The sequence below is a fragment of the Melozone crissalis genome, unplaced genomic scaffold (assembly GCF_028551555.1).
Source record: "Melozone crissalis strain CALT ecotype California unplaced genomic scaffold, PUWL_Pcris_2 ptg000041l_1, whole genome shotgun sequence".
NCBI classification, from domain to species: Eukaryota; Metazoa; Chordata; class Aves; order Passeriformes; family Passerellidae; genus Melozone; species Melozone crissalis.
The window spans coordinates 5,065,786-5,088,945 of record NW_026535819.1 but is presented as its reverse complement, the minus strand read 5'-3'; the positions used below and the strand labels follow the sequence as shown (position 1 = coordinate 5,088,945).

The 23,160-nt window shown below is 42.9% G+C and overlaps 1 protein-coding gene across 2 annotated transcripts in view; it reads left to right on the top strand.

Annotated features, from left to right (window-relative positions):
• Positions 1-22,305, top strand: part of GPR107 (G protein-coupled receptor 107) — a 34,512-nt gene extending 12,207 nt beyond the window's left edge. For both annotated transcript variants that reach the window (XM_054284081.1, XM_054284080.1), the window contains exons 11-18: positions 843-916; positions 1,477-1,594; positions 2,520-2,650; positions 4,368-4,411; positions 11,544-11,593; positions 12,323-12,406; positions 13,213-13,337; positions 19,439-22,305. In XM_054284081.1, coding sequence (XP_054140056.1) covers positions 843-916; positions 1,477-1,594; positions 2,520-2,650; positions 4,368-4,411; positions 11,544-11,593; positions 12,323-12,406; positions 13,213-13,337; positions 19,439-19,535 — 723 coding nt within the window. In that variant the 3' untranslated portion in view covers positions 19,536-22,305. The remainder of the gene's footprint in view (positions 1-842; positions 917-1,476; positions 1,595-2,519; positions 2,651-4,367; positions 4,412-11,543; positions 11,594-12,322; positions 12,407-13,212; positions 13,338-19,438) is intronic.
• Positions 22,306-23,160: the final 855 nt, after the last annotated feature.

Below are 23,160 nucleotides of genomic sequence, written 5' to 3'. Positions count from 1 at the left end.
ACTGAACTGCAGCTCTTTGCTGGAAGTGTTGTTTTTATCACCAAATTCTAACTTTAAATACAATTGAGATCGTGGCCTGAAGTGTTAAAGCAGCAAGGGTTGGGGTTTGAGTGAATTTCACAAATTTTAATGTTTTGGCCATCTGCAGTGGGCCTGAAAGCTTGGGCTGTGATGCTCTTCAGCTCCAGGGCTTGCGGTAAATATTAATAAATTAAAACCTTGTTTGTAAAATTCAAAGGCAAGAAAGTATTATGGTGTGTGGCAACAGACCTCACCTTATCAGCTCTGAGACTTTCCATAGATAATGTCTCTGTTGAATTGTATTGACTTTCTACTGGAAATATATCTCATGAACAAAGTAATGGCAAGCATTTAATCCTTCAGTGTTTGTGCCAGCCATGATCTTCACCTTAATGCCCACGGTGTTATATCTGCTACAAATATTTTTGGAGTCTAATGAAGTGAATCTGGCTTCCAGTGAAAATGAAACTAGCAAGCCTCTAGTCACCTAAAGCAACTGAACCTGAAAAAAAAAGAATGAAAAAAAATAGGTTTCAACTGCAGTTGTTTCACTGTAGTTAAGCAGGGGGAGTTGTGTGGGAAGGATGTAGATTGTACAAGATACATCCACTGGCACTTGGGAAATGGAGCAAATGGAAATGATCTCATTGTTGCTAAACAAAAGTAGAATGTGTTGGGAGGAAGTGCTCTCTGAGTGTGACAGAGCTGGGTTTGTACACACTGACTGGAAAGTGAAAATGGCAGTGGATGTGGAGCAGACCTGTTTTTAGAGGGTGGGGTGTCAAAAGCAGCTTGTAAAGTGTTGTATTTTCTGTTTCCAGATCGACTATCACTACATCTCCTCTCAGGGATTCCCCATCGAGGGCTGGGCTGTTGTTTATTACATCACTCACCTGTAAGTATGTCAGAAGATTGATGTGATAGATTCAAATTGTCACTGGGGCTTCTCCCTCCAGTAGAGAGTGGGAGATCTTTGTTCTCATGCAGACCACAGTACCAAAGACTCAGCAATCAGCCCTGTGTGAAGGGGAAAGCTCCACTTACAGAGGGCAGCTGCAGAGAATTGGCACTTCTGTGGGTGGAGGGGTAAAAGGATAACAAATGCTTTACTTTTCTTTGTTCGCACTAATATTCAAGTATCTCATTTGCTCCTGGTGTGAATGGTAAGTGGATACAGCTGTCAGTATTTGCTGCTGCTCACAATGGTGAATGGATGACTCCCCCAGGAAAAGATTGCATATATTGTGAATGGAGCCTAATATTGCTCTGTGATACAGAGTTGTAGCAAGTACATCTGCTTCACTGTTGTGGGATGGATAAGTGCTTGCCAAAATTATGGATAGGGAAGCATTTGTTTGGGTTTGTGGCTTTATTGACAGTGGGAGAAACCTGGGCAGAAGAGGAAGTGTGATGAAATAAAATAGTCTCTCACTGCAGTGTCTGTTTCTCTTCCAGACTGAAGGGAGCTCTTCTGTTCATCACTATTGCCCTCATTGGCACAGGCTGGGCTTTCATTAAACACATCCTGTCAGATAAAGACAAAAAAATTTTCATGATTGTCATCCCACTTCAGGTGAGGACTGAGCTGTGCTCACACTTCCTGTCTTGTGGGAGAGCTGCTTGTGCAAACTGGAAAAGGCTGTGAAAGCTTCACACAGTACCATGTAGTTCTTGCTTGTGTGAGCCTATTGGCTATTTCCTAGTCCAGAAGTTACTGTATTTCTCCTAATTTTTCTTCTATATTGAGCATGAGATAATAGTGATCAAAGAGTTTCAGCAAATAAAAACTGGCTGTAAGGAGTGGGACAAAACCTGGGCTGGAAAACAGTGCTGAATAAGTAGAGGAAATGAATTATAGTTGTCACTGCTGAAATGCTTGCTGAATGTCTTAATGAAATAAAAATTGGGAAATACAAGACTTGTAGGTCTGATGGGTCTGAGGGAAACATTCCCAGTGTTCAGAGTGCTCAGTGCTGGTCTCCTACTTAAGGAACTGAAATACACAGGAGAACAGCACTTTTGTTTGTTGTTGTATGTAGAAGAGATTTTCTGCCTTTCCAGATGCAAGCCCTTAGCAGAAGTAAATATAATTAGTGATTGAGGCTCTTACAGAGCTCAGGTGGGGAGTACAAAAGATGGTCAATGTCCAGTCTGAATTACTGGCTTGATTTAGCATTATGTATTTTCACTATTGGCTGTATGTGCCACACAGTCCTGTGTCTGTGTATCAAAAGTAAATTTTGCTCCTTTTTATCTCAACTGACACAGTAGATAAGGCACAGTATATAACAAAAGAACATTTCTGAATGTCAGCAGGAATAAGTTCCCATCAGTTTTATTTCTGTAAATCTTATGAAGATGCTGCTGAACATGTGACTTTTGGATGTAGAGCTGCAGAAAAATTACTGATGGTACTGGCTGGGCTTTTGCTGAATTGGCACCCACCTGTAGTGGCTCCTTGGGCAGTTTCTAAACCAGAACTTTGTGTTGTTGTGTAGGTGCTGGCAAACGTGGCCTACATTATCATAGAGTCAACAGAGGAGGGGACAACTGAGTATGGACTGTGGAAAGAAATCCTTTTCCTGGTGGACTTGCTGTGCTGTGGAGCCATCCTGTTCCCAGTGGTATGGTGAGTTGCTGGATGTGGGAAACATGTGAACTAAAGGGCATTGACAGCTCTGCCAAAGCAGAAGAACTGTGGTCCTGTGGAGTCAGGCATCCTGTTAACTTTTATATCAGCCTTAACATTTCAGTCTAGTGCTGTGGAAGATGCTCCTTTTGGGGATGTTGGAGTGGGGATAAGGGAAGGTGGGTGGCAGTTTAAATGTGGCCAACACTATGCAGGCTGTAGGTGCTTTTGAGACTTGGAATTTTGCAAAGTGTTGACTCTCTAAATTGAAAAAAATGGAATTTGACTTCACTGACTGAGATTAGATACTTGACTGCTAAATTTCAAAACAGAAGTGCTGTCTAAGATCAGGGCTGCCTTCAAGCAGAAGCTGCATGTTTATTTGACTGTTTATAAGAAATAATCCCACAGGGAGCATTTCCCCGCCCTTCCTTCCACTCTACTTGGCAGGGAATAATGTTGGTTATATAAAACTCAACCAAAACACAGATAATTCAGATAAACACTATTGTTGCTGCTTGCCAGTTAGCCAGAACATTTATCTTCTAAATGCATTTTGTCTTAATTGGATAAACAGCTGGGTTTAAAGGAGGATGTCAAGGAGCTTCTGGCTCCTTGCTTAGTAAACACAGAATATTCCTCTTTCTCCAGTATCTCCATTATTTTTTTCTGAAATGCAGATTATATAAATGTCTGGTAGCATGGCATCACTCTAGAGTGTAACTCTTGAGTTTTTCAGAGGTGTGGCTCAGTAGATGGAAATAAACTCCAGCTTGACTTGTGAAGGTGGGTTTCAGCTGCCCTTCTCTTCCCCTGCACACTCCTGGTGGTCTTCTGCCAAGGTTGGGAGATCTCTTCCAGGAAATTTGCTCTACCCACGTGTCCTTCCCCTTGCTCCAGTCAAAATGCTTCATCTCTGAGGTTGAGGAGCATTTGGCAGTGGTAAATAAAAGCTGAGAGACTCAATCTCCCGTGATAAAGGTGACTTCTGCAGTCACAGTTCTTGTCACCTAATGCTGGGATCTGTATGCCTAACCTAGTGAGGTGGTGGTACAAAACTTATTTCCGTAAAGGAATTGTATCTGAAAAACAAATGTGAGCTGTCTGGTGACTGTTTATGGTGTGCAACCAGTGTTCCTGCATTGCCATGGTGCCAACATAAACTGGCAGTGAAGCCCCTGACATAAAATCCTGCTCCTTTTTCCTCTGGATAGTGTCACTGCAGCTGGTGGGATGACTCATGTGAGCAAGGTGACTAAGACTTGGCCCCTGAATTTACATTCCTGCAGGGTAGTTTCTGTTACATAAGTTGCCTATGTAGATATGTAAGCTGTAATCAACTATTTAAATGAAAAGACCTTAAAAGAGCAGTAAGATGCCAAATGCTTGGCAGTACTTTGAAGAGTAGCTCAGCTTAATTGTACAAGTGGAAAGCATTATGCTGGAAAATGCCCCAGTTTCTCACTCTGCTCCCTCCCTCCCACAAAGCCTTCTGTAGGCTGAAGTAGGTTTTAGCAATCTGCTTTCTTAATCCCAAGGAAATGGAGGTACTTGAGCTGACTGCCTGAGCTGGGGGCATGAGGGGTGTGCAGTGCTAAGCACAGTTAATTAAGATCATACTCCAGCCATAAAGAGCTAACAAAACTTATCAGTGATCTAGAGGACTGCTGTGAAAAGGGAGTGTAAAACATATCATTCATCTATTCTTTATTTTTAGGTCAATAAGACATTTGCAAGAGGCTTCAGCAACAGATGGGAAAGGCAAGTAATCTGTATTCTTTCTCCTCTTTTATGCTACATGTTATAATGCCAGAATTTCAAACATGTAAAAACCAAACTAAGGCTGTACATTTACACTGTATTAGTGCCCCTCTGCTTTTCCTCAGTGGGCTCAGGGGAATAACTTTTGGAAAATTATCTTTTTCCTGTATTGCATTAATTATCAGAACTACAGTGTATAACCCATTCTCTGCTTCTTGCACAGCTCTCAGTGCTCAAGCTAGACATGACATCTAGAGCAAATCATCTTGACAGATTTGCCATTTTTTCCTCATTAGAGTGTTCAGAAACAGAACTAGAAATTAATTCCAGAATTGCTGACTATTAGCCCAAATAGACCCACTTATTTCAATTTCTGCACAAATGTGTTCCTGACAGAATAGAGGGAAATAAACTTCATTATGAAACAAAACATAACTTGGCATTCAATATAGCACAGTCCCTGACTTGTCCATGTTTGTGCAGCAGCTCCAAGGGCTGCCTGGGGAAAGTGGAGTTGTGTTTATTGTAGCACTGAAAAGGAGCTGATGGATGGAAAGGCCAAACATGGCTGCAGTAGAATGTACTTTTCCTGCCTTATCTGCTCATTTCTTCTGGATTAGGTCCTTGGATACAAGCTGTGGAGCACAGCACTGGCTTCCTTGGAAGCAGGCAGCCTTTTCCATCTTCTGTCATTCTGTGGTTTACTCTCCAAAGTTTCATCTGTAGAAAGTCATTTGTTGGCAACAGCCTTTTAACTTCAGTCCCATCCTTCAGCTCTTGGCTCTCCTTTCTGGAATTCTGTAGCCAGGTCTGGATACTCTTCCTGCCTTTTCCTTGGCGTTCACAGACACTTCTGCACTTCACTGATTGTAGGTGAAATGTAAGGCTGGGTACCGAACTTACAGATTAGTTCATTTTCTGCCATCTGTTAGATTTAAACAATACTTGTGATGAGTCTAGAATGCTTTCTTGATGTTCCAAGCTGTTAAAAAAGCCACCAAACAACAGCCCTACAAGTTACCTACCCCAAACCTAATGGTGGAAAATTACTAATTTCTAATAGAAACAAATGTTAAAAAGGTCAGTTATCAAAATAATATAATTGTTATTGGTAGCTTTCTTATCAGTGCACTCACTTGGGTTCAGTGATTTACTGGTGGATTTGTTTTACCTTGCCCACTGAACATCTGTTCTGGAGTATTTATGCTCTTACCTTTGATAAGTTCAGATTTCCTTGAAGCAGCCTGTCTGCTGAACCAAGGACTTCACTCCTGACAGGCCTGGTTCTTAGCTCAGTGGCCATGGATCTGTGTCCTGGTGATGAGCACACAGCAATTAATGCTTGTAATTAAGACAGAAACCCTGCAGGTCTGTGTGGCCCCATGTGATCCCCTGTACCTACCGTGGTTGTTATCACAAGGTGGTGCTGTGGAGTTTGATAAACCTCAGACATGCTGCGAAGGAGAGAAGTGAGGTGGCCATAGCAGGGATGTTCAGTGTATAGGCTGAGCCTATCCACTGTCCCTCATACCAGGTGAAATCCAGATCTGAGTAAATCCAGGCAGTTCTATAGGATGGTGTGTAAAAAATATGGAGGGAAAGAAATTCGAGAGGAACTGGCTGTGTCTTTACAGCCAGTCAGTGCTATGCACAGTAGCACTTAAGGTCTGGTTTAGTCCTGTGTTTTGTGTTGTTCCCATGGGTGATGATGCTCTTTATCCTGAATGTCACCTCTGCTGTTCCCAGCTTTACCTGCTGGTGTTGCCCTCTGGTTGTGCAGAGCCTGCAAGTTCAGTAACTCTGTATTCAAGGGGACTTAGCAACTCTGTTATGCTACACTGATAATAAAAGAATAGCTAAGATTTTCAGGGCAAACATTGCTCAGGCTGAGAGCAGATTGTGGCTGCAGTGCTGGGACTCACTTGTGAAACACAATCTGGTTGGACTATTTAGAGGCTGTTGAAAGGAGCCCACGGGGAGCAAGTGAATGGCAAAGTGATGCCAGCAGCAGAATGTTATCTAGTGCTGTCATGCTGCTAGTGTGGCTGGTTGAGAAAACCAAAAGTGATTTGGTTGCACTGTAAAAAAAGTGAAATCATTCATGTTAGGCTTATCAATGAATTCTTTTCATTATAACCACATGCTCTGTAAGCTTCCTTTGGAGGCCCTGTTCTTCAGAGGGGCTGCTTGATGTCTCAGCTTCTCATGGGAATAAAAAATAGAATCAATGCTTACTATTAAATCACAAGCATGTTTTCCCCCTGCAGTTAAAGGCAGTTTTCTCCTGAACTAGTAAAAGTCACTGGATTTTCTCATGATGCAGTTGAAGTGTCCCATGGTTAGAGCTGGCTGGGTTGTGTGCAGACATTGCTAGCTGGGCTGCCTCTGCCTGCTGGGATTTATTGTCTAGTCAAGGGCTGCTCTCCCTTCTTCTCTCACACAGACTTCATTAACTTATAGGAATTGGGGAATTACATATTACACATTCAATTGCTGTTTTTCCTGTTTCAGTTCCTGTTTTTCCTGAGTCTTCTGGTGATGTCCTTGCTGATGACAAAGACCTAAAGAAAATTATTTTTTCTTCCTTGCATCTGTTAGGACTAACAACTCCAGGACTTCATGGCTCAGTATCCTGGTGGTGTTTCCTGCCTGTTTGTCCTGCTCTCTCCCAGCTGCTTCTCCACCTGTTTATTAGGTAGCAGTGCCCTGGGTCAAGTGGCAGCCATGACTGGAGTGTGACTGGATTAGGAATGAAGCAGATTTGGATTTACCAGACCTTTAGTCTGGACTTGTCATAGGCTTTTGTTTTAGCAACATACAATTAATAAAAAAGCCTGCTATAAGTGGCACTAAATTGGAGTCACTAGCTAATAGTAATTTAAACTAGATGTGATATTTTAAAAGAAAAACAAAGTGGGAAAGCTGGAGAAATAGATTTCTATTTCTAAAGCCATAATTATCCAGGGAGACCTTACATACCCAGATGCTCTGGATTGCTAGTGAGGAGTAGGCAGGGCACAGTGCTGTGGCTGAGTTTGAGCTGCCTGGTTGTTTGCTTTTTTCCCTTGAAGGTAATCTTTAAAGCAGTATATCTGACCTACACAGGCTTCTTATCTTGCACAGCAGTGGGCGTAAACATCCCATTTTTAGAATCTCTTTTCCTCCCCTTTTGAAATCGCCACCTTCAGACTTAAGCAAGTGCTTAGCTGCACCTTTGATCTGTCACTATATCTTCCTTCAGGTGGGAGCCTTTGCTCTCTGTCCATTTGTAGATCTGCATTGCAAATGTCTTGCAGATTTAAGGAAATCAGCCTTGCAAACTGACCTAGAATTGCTCAGCCTGCAAAGCTGCTCAGCTGCCACCACCTTGTTTACAGGCATCTTGAGAGAGGGAGTTTGTATAGAATTTATACATCATTTTTGTTTGAAACTCCCAGTTTTTGGTCACTGGACCAAAAGGTCTCATAGCACATTCTTGTGATCACATCCTGTGTTGTTTGAGGGAGGAATGGGTTGGAAAGCAGTTTGTTGTGCTGGTACCTGTGTGTTTGTGATGAGGGATTTGACACAGCACAGTTGGATCATGGGTTGCTGTTTTCCTGGAGCACTGCAGTTAAGAGTTGGCAGCAGAATTAGGGAATTACATGGCAGCCAGTTGCTTCCAGGCATCATTCATTCCCTGTGCTCTGTGCAGTGGGCAAATGATGATTAATGCTTTTGTGCTTGCCCCCATGTCAGGAAAAAGCATTTGCAGTATTCAGTGTCTTCCTGCTGCTGTGCCATGGAAATGCTGTGAACAAAGAGGCTGGTGCTGTGTGGTGCAGAGCAGCCTGTGCTTGGCTGGGCTCAGCACCACTTCCAGGTGCCCCAGAGAGCTGTCCAGGGTTGATGTGGCAGCTCTGTGCTTATCCTGTGCTTTGGACTTTCATCTGACCCTGGTGGAGCAGTTTTGTGCCAAATGGCTGATGTGGTTCAGGACATTCAAGATTAACAAGTCTGTGCCACCTTCTGTGTGACACTGAGCCTTGCTGTATCTGTCTGACCTCTTCTTTCTAGTACAGGAATGCTTTTAAGCAGAGAGCTCAGGCTGTCATCTCAGAGCTGATTTTTCAAGGGTTAGATCTACATGTGCTGCATCATTGGGGGAGAGCAGAAAGCTTCCATTTACAATTTGATAATGGCACAAATCACATCTCAAATGCATCAGCATGAGCAGGGCAAGCAAAGCATTGAAGAAATACTCTCAGCTGTACCTTGAGCACGTTCACAGGCTGCATTATGGTTTTTCTTTATGGATTGTATTGTCTGGTCTCAAGCTCCCTGCACCCTCAGCTGCAATCCTGTGGTTGTTATTACATACATATCCTGAAAAGGTTGGATTTATTCATCAAAAGGCTATTGTGTACTGTGCAAGTGGATGGTCCAGCTTCTTTTTCCATCTTCTAGAGAGCCTCAACATTGGAAATTAGCATGGGGACAATCTCAGAAAGAGACTGCTTCTCAAAACACTGGGTGTGCTCTGTTTTGATCGATGCAGATCAGGCAGGCACAAGCTGTTAAAGTAGATGGTGATAGAGAGGGAAAACTGAGCGAAGCAAGGTATAGATGCTATAAATCTTCTGTGGAAGAGTGGAAGATGGCTTTTATCTTTCTAATTACTGTTTGAAAGAGCATGAATTAATTTCTAAAACCTTTGGTGGAAGGTCTCTTTAAATTTTTTCTCCCTTCTCTGCAGTTAAGTACAGTCCTTTGCAGAATGGTTATCATACTCAAAATATAAATTTACCCAACCTTTACTGCGTGCTGAGATTGCTGCTGTGTTATCACAGCCTTACAGGTTTGGGTTGCAAGTGATTCAAGTTGTAAGTGACAGCTGCTGGCTGAGCCTTGCTCCTTGTAAATGCTGCTGTTGCTGTCTGGGCTGCCAGGCTGAGGTGAACAGAAATCTTGGAGTGTCCATGATAGCCAGACTCAAATAATACTGCTTGGAGCACATTCAGCCTGTGAAGAAGCAATTCACAAGCTGCTGATGCCAAGCAATGATGATTTTAGATTTTTCTCCAGAACAGTGTGTCCTGTAACTTTGAGTTTAAAAAAAAAAAAACTGGCAGAGTTTTGTAGACGTGCATTAATGCTGACTTACGTATCTGATAGTGGAGAGAAATATTGCTGCAGTTCAGGAGAGCAAGTCAGCTTCCACAGGTGCTTCCTTAGCCTTTCTCCTTGGTGGTGGCTGTCTTTTTTTCCTTTCCTTGCCCTTCCTTCCCATGCTCAGACATTCTGGATATGTGAATATACCAATTTATGACTCTTTTCTGTTGATTTTCATGATGAATAGCTGTTGAGCTGTGCTCCATCTCTGTCTGGGAGAGGTGGAATTCTGACACTTCATCTGGCAGTCAGATCTTTGCTTTGCTGTCCTTTCCTCCTGTGCAGTGCATGAATCCAGCAGAAATGACTCCCCAGCTCACTGGTGTTGACTGTAAAGCACTGATAGCCTGGCAGTTTGAATCACAGCTGTTGAGTTGGTGTTTCTTCATCTACAAAGCCTGGTAATTCTCCTGGCCTGTCAATGCACCAACTGGTGGCAGTTCTTGAAGTTGGACATGTTGGGATCAAAATAGATCCTTCTGTGTGCAAACCAGTGTGTGGGAAATCACAAGATCTTCATGGTCACACTTAATGCAGCTCTTCTTTAAATAGGACAATATTGCTTTCCTGTTTCACAATTCACTGCACTTACCATCCATATTTACATGCTTTCATCTTTCACCAACTCTATTAGGAAAAGCTTTTAACTTCAGATCATCAGTCATTTCATGCCTTGTGTTGGTCAGGTTGCTGCTCTTAGAGTGTGTCTGCTGGAGGAGGGTTTGTATCTGCCTTGAGGTGTCTGTAGCATTCAGTGGTACCCCAGGAACGCTACAGGTGAACTGGAAAGGGACTCTGGATCTTTAGATTATAAAAGGAGTTTCATAACAGAATGCTGGCTGTCTTCACTGTAGTTTCTGTAGTGAGAACCTACAGGAATTTATTTGCAGTGGTGCATTTGACACTTCCTTTGCATAAGAAAAGCTGCTTTGTTTTCATCAGAGAAGGTGAAGCATTTCTTAGGGAGCTATTAGCTCTCCTCTCCCTCTTTTGAAATACTGTATTTTGCTGTCTTGTGAACCTGGAAGACCTTACATGCAAATATATGCAGCCTTTTATAAATCATTGCAGTGGGTGAGTTCTGTGAGGGGGTGCAAGTGAACTTCAGCTCCATGTGTTGCACTTCCACACCTGATAAATACATTGTGAGGGCTTGGAGGGAATACCAGTAAATATGGGGCAGTATTTTTTAACTGGCAGCTCATGTTCATTGGCTCTGAACTGCATCTCTGGATGCTGTCAACAGATCTTGGACTCTTTGCCTCTCATGTTGTCACAAAAGCATCAGTGGCCTGTGTTTGTAATCCTGCTGCACATCTAAAAGCTGACTCTCAGAGCAGAGCTGACAGCTGCTCCATCTGTTGTTGACCTCAGCTGGTTCACATGCTCTCTGTGCTCTCCAGCTGATGTGATGTGTGCAATAATGCAGGTTCACCCTGAGGCCTGGGCTGGCACATTTGGGGAACTGCTCAGGATGATTTCCTGAGCTTGTGAGTTGTGCCTGAGCCATGATAGAGGAGCTTGGTTAGGTTTTCAAGTGCTTGGGCTGCTGTTCAAGGTGCAGTGGTTCCCAGAGCTGTGATTACCTGCAAGTTGCACAGCTCAGCTATAGGCATGGAGCAGGTCAGGGAGGGCTCTAGAAAAGACAGGAATTTTCTAGGAGGCAGTGTCAGGTGGAATGGCCCTTTTGGCAGGAGGGAGTGACAGTATGTAGTTGGCTGTACACAGGTAGAGGAGGGTTCTGTAAAGCAGTGTGTGTGTATATAAAATTTAATGCAAAAGCAATCTCAGTTCCCTTTTTAAGAGTGAATTCACCCCAGCCTGGGAGTTATCCTGTATGTGGACATGCCAGGCTGGCACTCCTCAGTACAAATCCTTCTAGCCTCCTGCTTTTGACCACTTGCCTACCCTGCAGACAGGCATCAAAAGAAATTGTCTCATATTCACAATTTTCTGATGGACTTTTGTGTTCTCTTGATAGCTGCCATTAACCTAGCAAAGCTGAAGCTCTTCAGACATTACTATGTCATGGTAAGTGAAACACCTGCACACATGCATGTGGGGAACTTGGAAGCTGTTCAAAGCTTTTGATGGAATACTTATTGGAAACTACTGCAGCTGGTGCATGTGGTAGAGGCTCTTGGCACTGCTGTGCTTTGGCGTCTTGGTCAACTGGCTTACAATCCTAAAAGCAACTTCCTTTTTTCTCCTAATGGTTATATCCTTCTGTCTCTCTTTAAATTCCAGCTATTTGTAATGCTTCCTGATTTCCTCTGGAGACAGCTTGAGCTGCCAGTTGAATTGATGGGCTTGAATAACATACTGTAAACTTGCTAAAAATTAAACTTGGGACCAAATGGTGCCTGGAGATGCATGTGTGCAGTTCCTGATTAAATCAGTGGGAGCCATGAGTACGTTTCCCAGGAGAACACAAGCTTCTTAATGATTTCCAACGGCCTCATTTCAGGCTCTCCTAAGTGGCAAGAGTAATAAATTACAGTTGTGATTCTTGAAATTCTATGAAATTGTAATACTTAAAGAATTTCCTGCTGTAACTTGAGTATGTTACCAATAGTTTGAGTTATTGGATGTTCAAGCAGTAGAACCCTCAGCCTGTATCTTCCATGTTTATTGAGGAGCATAATAATGCTGATCTGACATAATGAGTTGTCTGGGAATTGCTTGAGCTGTTTCTCTGGGGTAAGAAGCTTCTGTATGGATGGTGCTATTGTTCTCATGCTTTCTCCTTTTCCTTCCCAGATTGTGTGTTACATTTACTTCACACGGATCATTGCAATTCTCATAAAGATTGCTGTTCCATTCCAGTGGAAATGGCTGTACCAGGTATTTGCCAGCAAAGGAAAATACATCCATTTCTTGATGTTTTTCTCTATTTTTCTTTAAATATAACTGCACAACAAAATTCCATAAAGTGTTCTTCATGTTGTACTAAAACATCTCAAAGCACAGTGCAGTACCCTGTCTCCTCTTGATTTTATCACTGATGTGCTTAAGGTGAAAGAATATATTCTTGGTTTTATGTTTGTCCAGCAAGGCTGCTGGATTATACATGAGATGTCTGAAAGTAATTGCATTATTGATTTTCAGTCTTTCAATTTAAAAATGTCTGAAGGAAATTAATCAAGAACATACAAAGGAGAAAAAATTAGTCAGGTTTGCTCTATATAATTGAAGCCTGAGGGAGCCAGGGAAATGGACTTTTGCTCTTCCATCTTCAGGCTTCTTTTGCCTATGGACTTCTAAGTACTTGGTTTCTTAACTCATAATCCAAGTGACTGTGCAGGGAGTCCTTGGAATACATTAAGTGTTGAAAAAACTAAGCAATGTAGTGATGATTCCTTCCCCCACCATTTAAAAGCCAAGTCTTGCCATAGTTCTTTTAAAGCTCTGGAGACCTGGATAGAACTGTAACTCTATTTAAAGTGACAGGGAAAACTGAAAGAACAAAGGATTTGACAGCCTTTAGCCTGGGATTAATGACAACCAGACAGGAATTATTTTATTTCTGCTGTGGCCCAGGCCTCTTGGCCATTAAACCTTGAACCTTATGAATGAGGAGCAATGTTTCATGACCACAGAGCATAGCAGGACTGAACACCTCCATCTGAATCTCATGTTTTCCCTTGCAGCTGCTGGATGAAATGGCCACACTGGTGTTCTTTGTCCTCACTGGGTACAAGTTCCGTCCAGCATCAGACAACCCTTACCTACAGCTCTCTCAGGATGATGAGGATGACTTGGAGATGGAAGCTGTGTAAGAACCCCTCTCCCCTTCATTTGATTTGAGAAAAGTAGTATTTAAAACCAGTTTACTTGAATCTCTCTAAATCCTTCTGTGACAAAGAACAAAAATCTGCCCACGTTTAAAGAGGAGGTGTCTGTATTATTGTGTGTAAAGAGATTTGTGGTGTGCACAGGAGCCTCTGACCTGGATATTGCAGTAGTGTGGAAAAAGCTGGTAAAAGCTTTTCATGGGGCAAAAACGTGCCCATGAAAATGTGAAGTAAGAAAGCTTTTAATTTTAATTTAGATATGGAACATGAATGAGTTTTACAGTTCATCATTAATGCTTCATATTTAAAAAAACCCAAGTGAACACCACCAATCTGCAGAGCATAAATAATAATAACTATATAAAAATATAATAAAAATAGATGAACAGGGTGTAAAGTCCTTTCTGCCTTGGTGTTCAGCATATAGCTTTGCAGGAATTTATTTTAAGCAACACTGAGCCAAGGAGATGGATTTTTATCAGTATCTTCCCTGGTTTATTCCCTGCTGTGAAACCATGAGGCACCACAAATGCTTCAGGACCTGAGCTAGTCTGGAAAAATTATACAGCAGGGCTCAGGCTAAGTCCCTGTCATTTTCCTTGCAGTGGTTTTCTGAGGACTTAAAAACTGAGTGGCATTTTTGAATGTGTAATTAAAAATGCCCTAAGAAATTCTGCCTGCCAGGAGTGTTGGATGCAGTTTTACATACCCTGGAGTCTGCTGCCTTAACAGGAGCAGAGCTAGCATAATCCTTTGGTAGTTATAGGTTTGATGCATAATTGCAATTCATGTACAGGCTCAGAAGCCTGTTCCTCAGAGTTTTTTCAGTTTGGTAAATCTCCTTTACCTGGGTGAAATAAATCAACACTGTTTTTATTACAGAGGCAAAAAAAGTCCAAATGTGTTTGCTGTCATAGTTAACTGAAAAAGAAATTAATCTTATTTGAAAACTGCTACAAGGAGGTTTGAATCATAGAATCCAGACTGAAATGTCATGTAAGGAGTTTAACTTCTCAGAAATATGGCTAGTAACAAAGATCTTTTTAAATGCTTAGCTATTTTTGCTTTGGGTCTAGAAAATCTGTCATTTTTGCAAGTGGAATCCAACTAGTGGGTAGTGACCTTAAAATCACTATCACTTACACGTGTTTCAATGGTTTATGTAAGAAACTGGTCTCAGTTTGGAAGCTGTTTGGTAAAAAAGCATTCACATCAGGAAGTCACTGTGTGAACTGGCAGGATTTGTGATTGTACCAAAACAAGCTTTTTTCCTTTTTGCCTGTTAGAGCAAATTTCAACTTTGTATTACGTGCTTAATGAATTTTTGCTTGTGGGGGTTTTGCTAGGACTAATAATAGGACACCTGTCAAATACAGTTATTTTAGTCAATTGAGAAGTTGCTAAATTTAGAAGAATCTGCCAAAAATGAGCTGGAGGAAGTTCAATGAAGTAATTCAGTGATTTACATCTCATCAGAGTTAGAATTCCTTGTGAGCCTTTTCCTAGTAAGGCATTTTGCTCTTTGCTTTGGGAGTTTCCATTGTTGTGCCTCGTGGGTTGTTCCCCTTAGCCTTGCTTAAATTTTCTGATCTGATTCACCAGAAGTTTTTTTCCATTTGGGCACTTGGCAGGGTATAATCTGTGCCTGGTTCTCCCTTCCCCAGCTCCATCAGGAAGGTTACATTTGTAGATATTTGAAAAACAGAGTTTATACACATTCTGAGACAGGTGAAGCACTGCAATGGATGTGTATGGAATTTCGCATTGATTTGGTCTTGCTGGTCCTGTTTTTGTGTTCATAAATATTAAATGTTGTTTGTGTGGGGGGAAAAGATACTTGGATTTATTTGAGCAGATGACTAAGTATCTGTCAGTGTCCTGACTAACCACTGCATGAGTGTTTTGTCTTTCATGTGATAAATACCCCACTTGTCTTTACAAGGCTATGGCAGAAACTAAAAACCTGCAAACTTCATGGTGTTCTGCTATGTCAGTTTTATTGTTATTTTCCTTTTCCAGAGGGTTTTTGTTTAAAATCAGGTTCTCTAAAACAGAAGCATTCAGTTCCTTTAGACTCAACATTTCTATGAACCAACAGAGGGGAAAGCTGTGAGGTTATGAAACCTCTTTTCCAGGCTTGCTTGTCTTCCATGAAAAACATTAAGACATTTTAAGTGCAGCTCTCTAGTTTGGGTCTGTTTCCATGCATTGCAGATGATACAAATCTCAGTCTGGCAGTAAATGCAAATATTGTTAAGGACGTTGGAAATCTGGAAAGTTTCAAGAAAAATCTGCAAATTAAGTGTCTGCACAGAAGCAACACAAGGCACAAATCCTCTCTTTGTAAGTCCTTGTAACTCAGGAATAAAATACAAATCAAGAACAGCAAAGATAACTCTGGCTTGGGGAAAGAAACACAGACTTTGCTGGAATCTCTTCAGTTGTTCCAGGCTCCCCAGAAGTTGCCCTGACAAGGAGGAGAGTGTGACTAAAGCTGAGCTAAGGAGCTGTCTGTCCTTTTTCAAGCAGGTTCAATAGCCATTCATCATCAGCAAAGTGGCTTTCTGTGTATTCTGTGCTGGGCAGCTCCTGAGCTCTGTCAGTACGTGGGCTCATTGCTGACAGTTTGTTAGGTCCAAGTTCTCTGCTTGAGAAGGTGCAGCCACACTTGGCAGAAAGAGCTGTCAGGCTTCCAGTCCTAATGCCATTTCTGGGGCATGAACACAAAAATATGAACAGTACAGTGGATGAGGTGGGGTGAGGAAGAGGAAAGGAAGAATTTTTTGTTTTTCTTTTCCTTTTTTTTTAAATTTCATTAACTGAGCTGACTTTAGCTGCTGGATATCAAAATGCTGTTTAACAGGTCTTGGTTGAGAATGATGTTCCTGCATGCAGGGGAGGTTAAGATATTTCCACTGGAGGAGGCATTGCAGCACAAGAAACCATTAATGGTTTTGTTCTCAAGTTGGTAAATCTATCTTACTCAGTGTGTGGAGACTTTGCTTCTCCTTAACACCCAAAACAGCCTCAACACAGAGAACTGTTGTGGTAACACTGATCTTTGCTTATGCCTTGGGATCTGGAGTTTCTCTGTGTGTCATGAGGAGGCTTGTCCTGAGATTTGATGACCTTCTTGGTTGTTTTTCTCTGCTTTCTCTCAGGTTGTGCTTCATGGCAGACTGAATCAGGGTGCTCTCCATTTGCAGTGATTTTCTTCACCTAACACATCTTTTCCTTGCAGAGATCAGCTTTTTTGTTCTATGGCTGATCAGTTTTCACTCCAGTTTGCAATAGCTTGTAAGGACTGGCTGCTGCCAGTATTGCAGTGTTTCTTGTTGGACTATAAAACAAATAAACGGCAGAAAAGACAGTTGAAATCCACCACTGTGGAGAGCTGGAGATGTTCTGAATGTTTAGCCATTCCCTGATACCTTGGATACAATGCAGGAGAAAAATAAACCCTGTGAAATCTGCAGCACATAGCAGTGTGTGATGGAGTGCTTGGGGAACTCCTTCTCTGCCTCATTTGTGACAGATATCCCTCTGGCAGGCTCAGAAATGCTCTCTGGAGAGGGATGCTTCACTGAGAAGGATTTGTTGCATTTTAACTGCTGCTGATTTGTGGGCTGGAAATGCAGTTCAGCACACTGCAGGTGAGGAACATTTCCCTGCTGTATTGCAGGTCAGAGCTGAAGTGCTGAGGACAATGAGGATTTCAGTGTGCTTGGTCTTAGTGCTGCTGCCTTATTTTATTGGGCACTAAAAGGTGATGACTGGGCTGATTTTGAGAGTGAGAGGAATTGCATGTTGTGCCTGAACAGTCTGAGAAAAGGATGGACTTTTTCATGCTACTTCTTCATGCACTTGGCACGAGACCAGAGCAGTCTCTTCAGCTCTTCAGATGGGATTTAACCTTCAGTCTTGGAGAATCCACACAGAAATGTCTCCCAGCTATTTGCTGTTACTGAGGGGGGACACAGTAAATGGTCTCTCTGGTAGCAAAGGATGTGGTTTGATCTGCCTGCACTTTCAGTGTGCAGCTGTCTCATAAACATGGGAAGTGGATCATTCCCTCCTGGCTGGAATCTTCTGTAACATTACTTCTGTCACCACCTTGGCGTGCAGGGGCTCTCTGATGGCATTGGAGTGCAGTGCTGGAATCTGGGCTGTGTGCCAGGTGGGATCTTCCCAGCTGGGAGTCGAGTGTTGGGACTGCTTTGGTGCCATGCATGTGTGAAACACCTCTTAATACATCCCAGTGTCTCTGCTGCTGCATTGCTGTGTGAGGAGCTCATTTCTGCTTTGCAGTTCATGGCAATCTTCAGCTCCTCCCCGAGGAATGGATACTTAGCTCCTCATTCTGTAATTATGAAGTTGATTATTTCTGAAGAGTAAACTTGGTAGCTGTCTTGCTGCATCCTCCTATGCTTTTCAGACTATTGCTTTGATTTGCCAGAATCTTTCTGCATTCTAGTCTTGTTCTCCAGTATGTAACTCTTAGTGTCTTGTGCAGATTTAATAAGCAAGTTCTCTATTCCATTACCCAGGCAATTTCTGAAAATACTGAGTAGAAGTGAACCCAGGACAGAGGTTCCAGGCCTCTCTGGAACCACACTCAATGTTCTTACATTTTTGACAGGAAACCATTAAATAAATCTCAATGCATATTTTTCCAATTAGTTATCCATCTACTTTGGTTTTGTCTAGCTTATGTTTCTCCAGATTTTTTCCTATCTGACTGTGGGAAGGAAACCTTTGGCAACAGGGAGAACTTAAAAGATCTGCATGCCTCTGTACTGATTAGTTTGATCTCTTCTAGGAAATGTTTATTGTGTAGTAATTCCATCTTTCTCCTTTAAGCAACCTGCTTACTTTTCTCTGTACTTGCCTTCTTTTACTTTGGTAGGGATAAAAGTTATTTGATCTGTACTCTTGTGACCCTTTTCTATTAAGCCCAAGCTCATCTAGGCCCACTCTAAAGTGAGAACCAGTGATGATCCCAGTATGGCCACTGCTGGAATGTCACTGAACACAGCAGGCTGAGTAAATTATTTTTACAGTACATGAGCAAAAGCTGGGATCTAACATGGAGCTAAGGGAAGAGGAGTGTTATCTGAAGATGACTTCTCCTCTTGGGGTGATGCTATGGAGATGTTGTTAGCAGCTCTGATCAAATAAAGCACTGTGACATGGTAAACAGCAGGTGAAAGTGCTCACAGACCAACAGGGGCAGCTTTGAACAGGACAGGTCTGTGTGTGCTTCCAGGCATCCCTTGGGAATGCATTGAGCTATTGGCACTCTTACCTTCAGCATCCAAAATAACCTTTGTAGCATGTTTGTGGGGGGAAAAAAATACCTGTATGGAATGAGAATCACACTGTGCAAAAGAATAAAGGAAATGTGTTGTGCATCCAAATTACCTGTTTGGTGGAGCAGCAGGGAAAAGCTGAAGAGGTTTTGGAGAGCCAGGGCAGTTCCAAGTGGAATGGCGCTGCTCTGCCTGCAAAAACAGCTCAGCCTGCCTCATATTGAGTGTATTGTGAGGCTTTGTAGTTCAATGGTCACATTGCCATGACAAATCCAGGCTTGGATGGTATAAAAGGATAACTTCTCCTTTCTGTTTTGTGGCTGCTCATTTTGCTATTAAGAGGAGCTGGTGTGCATTAAGCTAACAAGGTTCATCTGGGGCACTGTCCACTGTGTGTTTGTGTCATATGTTGTACCTGTTAAAATGCAGAAGAAAGTCACAGAAGTAAGGGTGGTCAGCTGCATAGTAAATGGGGTTTTTAAGTGAACTACACAAATTTAGCAGATAAACACCTGGTTTAACTGTTTTACCACCTTTTTTGAAGTATGGGCCAATATTACTTGCTGCTTTAGTTTAGCGGTAGATGGGAAGGGCCTTGAGGTGCTCAAGGACAGTGGCTGTGCTGTGTCAGGATGGCGCAAGAGATCAAACCTGGGACCTGCTCAGTGTGGGTAAAGAGATGTGAGAAGTGTTGTTTGATGGGTGTGAGCTGTTGTTGAAATGGATTTTACAGTTCAAGGTCTGATGTCTGATGCTTCTCCCTTCTCTTCTAGGGTGACGACTTCAGGAGTAATGGAGGGCATGAAGAAAGTCAAGAAAGTGGTGAATGGTTCAGCAGAGCCTCAGGGCGAATGGGAGAGCACAGCATGATGGACTGGACTAAGGCAGCACTTTCAGAGAAACTTTTTTAATTTATTAATATTACTCTCAGTGGAAAGGGAGCAACTTGCACTCCCCACCACTGAAACTGCAGAGTGGGGTGTGTCTAGGGAGAGCAAAGCAGTGCAGAAATATAACTATTCCTTTGATCATAAGAAAATGGGATCTCCTGGTACCTGCAAGGAGCCTGAAGCTTTCCTAGGGATTTTGGGTAGCTTTTTTTCCCCCTTTCTGGATCGGTTCTTTATTCTGAATTGTTGTGTTCTTCAGAATGTGTAATACTAATGTGAAGAGGGATCTTCAGTGTGTATGTAAAGAATATATTTTATATAATGCTCATATATATGCACACACACACACACTTGCTTTGTAACATGAATGCTGGGACTTGCAAAGCCTGTCAGAAGGTGGGAAAAGAAGATAAAGACATGTAAGTATTTTTTTTTCTTTTTATAAACTCTCCTTTTGGCTTGGATGGAACATTGCAAAACAAATGGATGGGAACAACTGCAGTTATTTGAGAGACTGAAGGGTATTGGATCAGATGACTTCTGCCACTGCTCATGCAAGTGTGAAAGGTGATAAGTATCTTCTTGTCTTATCCCTGCAGGTGTCCACCTGAATGTGTCAGGTTTTCAGATGTGTTGCTATACAGGAAATGAGTGACTGTTCTCCATTAAAGCACTAAGCCCATAGTGCAATAAGTGTTTATGTACATTGTCCACTGTCCATGGAGTTGCTCTTGACTCACCCCCACCTGACAAGAAGTACACAAGAGGTGTAAGACTCATGGTTGCTTTTTAGGGGTCTGCCTAAATGTTTACTTTCAAGCTGTGACCCAGAGCTTCATAAAATATTTTCAAGGTATTTCAAAAGTCACTCCTTTCTAGCACAGTGTAAACAGTATCAGACTCTCCAGTGGAAATCTGTCTAGCCATTTTACTGCACCATAAATCTCTGGTTCACAGTTACCCTGAGTTACTGGGCCTCTCTGGATGGCTACTTGCACCTCTCTGGCTGTGTAGGATTAATAACACTGCTGTTTTGGGTGAGCTGAACTGGTCAAAGTAGTATTGCCACCAAAAACAGTAACTCCTAGTCCTATTTTTTTTTTTTTTTTTTTGGCAGGAGAGGAAAAGATTATGACCAGAACCTTGATGCAGAGGAATATGGAATCCTTCACTGTTAGCTGCAGTCTTGCAGTGGAGTCTTTACAGACGCGTTCCAAAATGCCTCAAGTGTTTTCTCTGTAGTCCCTGGGGTTGTCAGTGGGGCAGTTGGTGTCCAGAGCTGTACTAGTGAAAATGGGTGCTCATTTGGGAGAGGATGGAAGTGGCTCCCTGGTGGAATGAGGATTAGCTTTAACAAAAATAAATCAGCTCTTAAGTCATTGACCCACTGCAGCCTTGATATTCATGCAGAGACATTTTGCCATGTGGTGCTGTGGAGCCAAGAGCTTCTGCCAGGGTGTCAGGAGAGGCATCAGCAGAGCTCTGGATGTGCCAGCATTGCTTACAGACTCATTCAGGAATTGGTTTTGTGGAGGGACTGCATTTCTGGGCACACCTGATGAGAGGACTGTTAGCCTAAAGTTGATTTTATTCTTCAAGCTGAGGAGGATTTCCTCCAGAATCTTGAACCACTTCCTCACTCCTGAGCAGGGATTGTGGAGCTCTTGGTGAGCTGTCTGTAGCAAGCCTTGCTCGTTGAGAAGCAGCATCCCTTTCTTCCATTGCCAATTCTTTTCCCAGGTGTTGGTTCCATGCACCATGGAGGTGGTAGAAACAAATCTACCTGCTTTGATACCTGGAGCTGCTTTCTCTTCAGATAAAGCACAAGAAGAAGAGCATTTGTCTCTAGCTGCAGAATCTTCCTCTGATTTCCTCCTCAGCTGTAACTTCACAGTTATCACAGCAGTGATGGTTCCACTTTGCTGTCATTGCATTGCAGTGAGAGTTTTAGTGAGAAGAGATCCTGTACCAAGCAAAGGCTGTTTGGTGACCTATGGGCCTTTAGGCCTCCTGGAGGAAGAAATCTACATATTTAGCCTGAAATGTGAGAAATTGGACCATCAACAAACACAGGCAGTGCCAGCTCTTACATGTAAATGCAATACCTGGAAAACTCATCCTCTGCAGTTCCTCTGTCCCTTGTCCTGCATCCAAAGGGCTGCTCAGACAGGCTGTAAAGCTTGTTCAGAGAAGCTCTGAAGACTTGAAGTGTGTTGGCACTGAGGTATGTAAGGGATGAGGATGTGCTGTCAGGAACAAAGTGCATCTGGACAAGGCCATTCTAGAGCCTGTTAATCCTTTTCTGAGCGAGATGTGAAATTGTCAGAGGTGTGCCATTTCACCCAGAACCACGAGGGTTGTGCTGTGATCCCAGGGAATGCTGAGCTGCTTCCAGACAGCTGCCTGTTCCATACCTCAGCATCAGGGGAGCTGACAACTTGACAAGTGCTGTTACCTTAGTCTCAGGTTTCTTTTGGTTTTTTTTAATATGCACTTTTTTTACTAAAGTTGCATATGGTGTAGGTTTATCTGCCAAGTCTCTGGCTCAGCAGTCAAAGGCCAGAAAAATGGGTCATTTCTTTTTGTCTTGGCAGGAAAGGCCACAGCAGTATTATGAAATTTCATTTTTTTACAAGAGCTTTTTCCAAGTTCAGCCCTGAGCTTCAGCAGTCAGCTCCACAACCACCTTCTGCTGGTGTTTTACACAGGATGCCAAGCAGCAGGAAATGGTCAGACCTGAGCATTAGGAAGGAAAAGATTCTTACTGTGGCCATTTCCAAAATGAATTTTTTCTGGTGCAATTCCTTAGATCAGGACGGAAAGTCTGTCTTGATGGATGGGAAGTTGGAGATTGGAAGGGATGGCTGCAGTTGTGCTTCTCTCCAACACAGCAAGTGCTGCACTGCAAAGCATCAAAGGCAGGACTATTCCCTCCCCTTCCCAGGCAAACCCAGAGCTGCATGGCTGGCATTGCATGGCTCCAGGGCCAGGGGAGTGCAGCAGCTCAGAGCTCCCCAGGCAGGATAATCAGTGCTTGCCTTTCACGTGCTGACAGCTGCTTATCTGCCAGGAAGCTCTGCCTCTCCCAGGGAGGGAAGAGAGGAGCTGTTGTGGATTACAGATCGTTTAGGAATGTGCAGCTTTGCTTCCCTGTCGCTGCTTTTAGTGAAGTGAGGAGCTGGAGCAATCTCCAGCAGTGCCCAGCAGAGAGTGACAGGAGTCCCGGAACAGCAGCTCTGCTGCAATGAGAATAAATGGTGTGAATGCTTTCCCAGCCCAGCACTCAGTCCCCTCTGCAGACAAAAATGAGATTGGTTCAGTCTTCACTTGCAATGCAGGATGTGCCCCGGTAAATCCCCGTGGATGCTGACATGCACGTGGCACTGCTGCTCTCCTTCCTGCTCAGCAGGCTGTCTTCCAGAGGAAGCCTCTGTGCAGTGCCACTGCCAGCCTCTTGCATTCTTCGGGCTGGAAAATGTTTTCCTTGATGGTTCATCAAGAGACATACTAAAAGAAAGCCAGACATAATGGGGTCATGTGGAACAGTGCTGCTGCCTGCTGGAGTGGAGCAGTTGGAGTTGAAGGAGCCACATGCTGTCCTATTA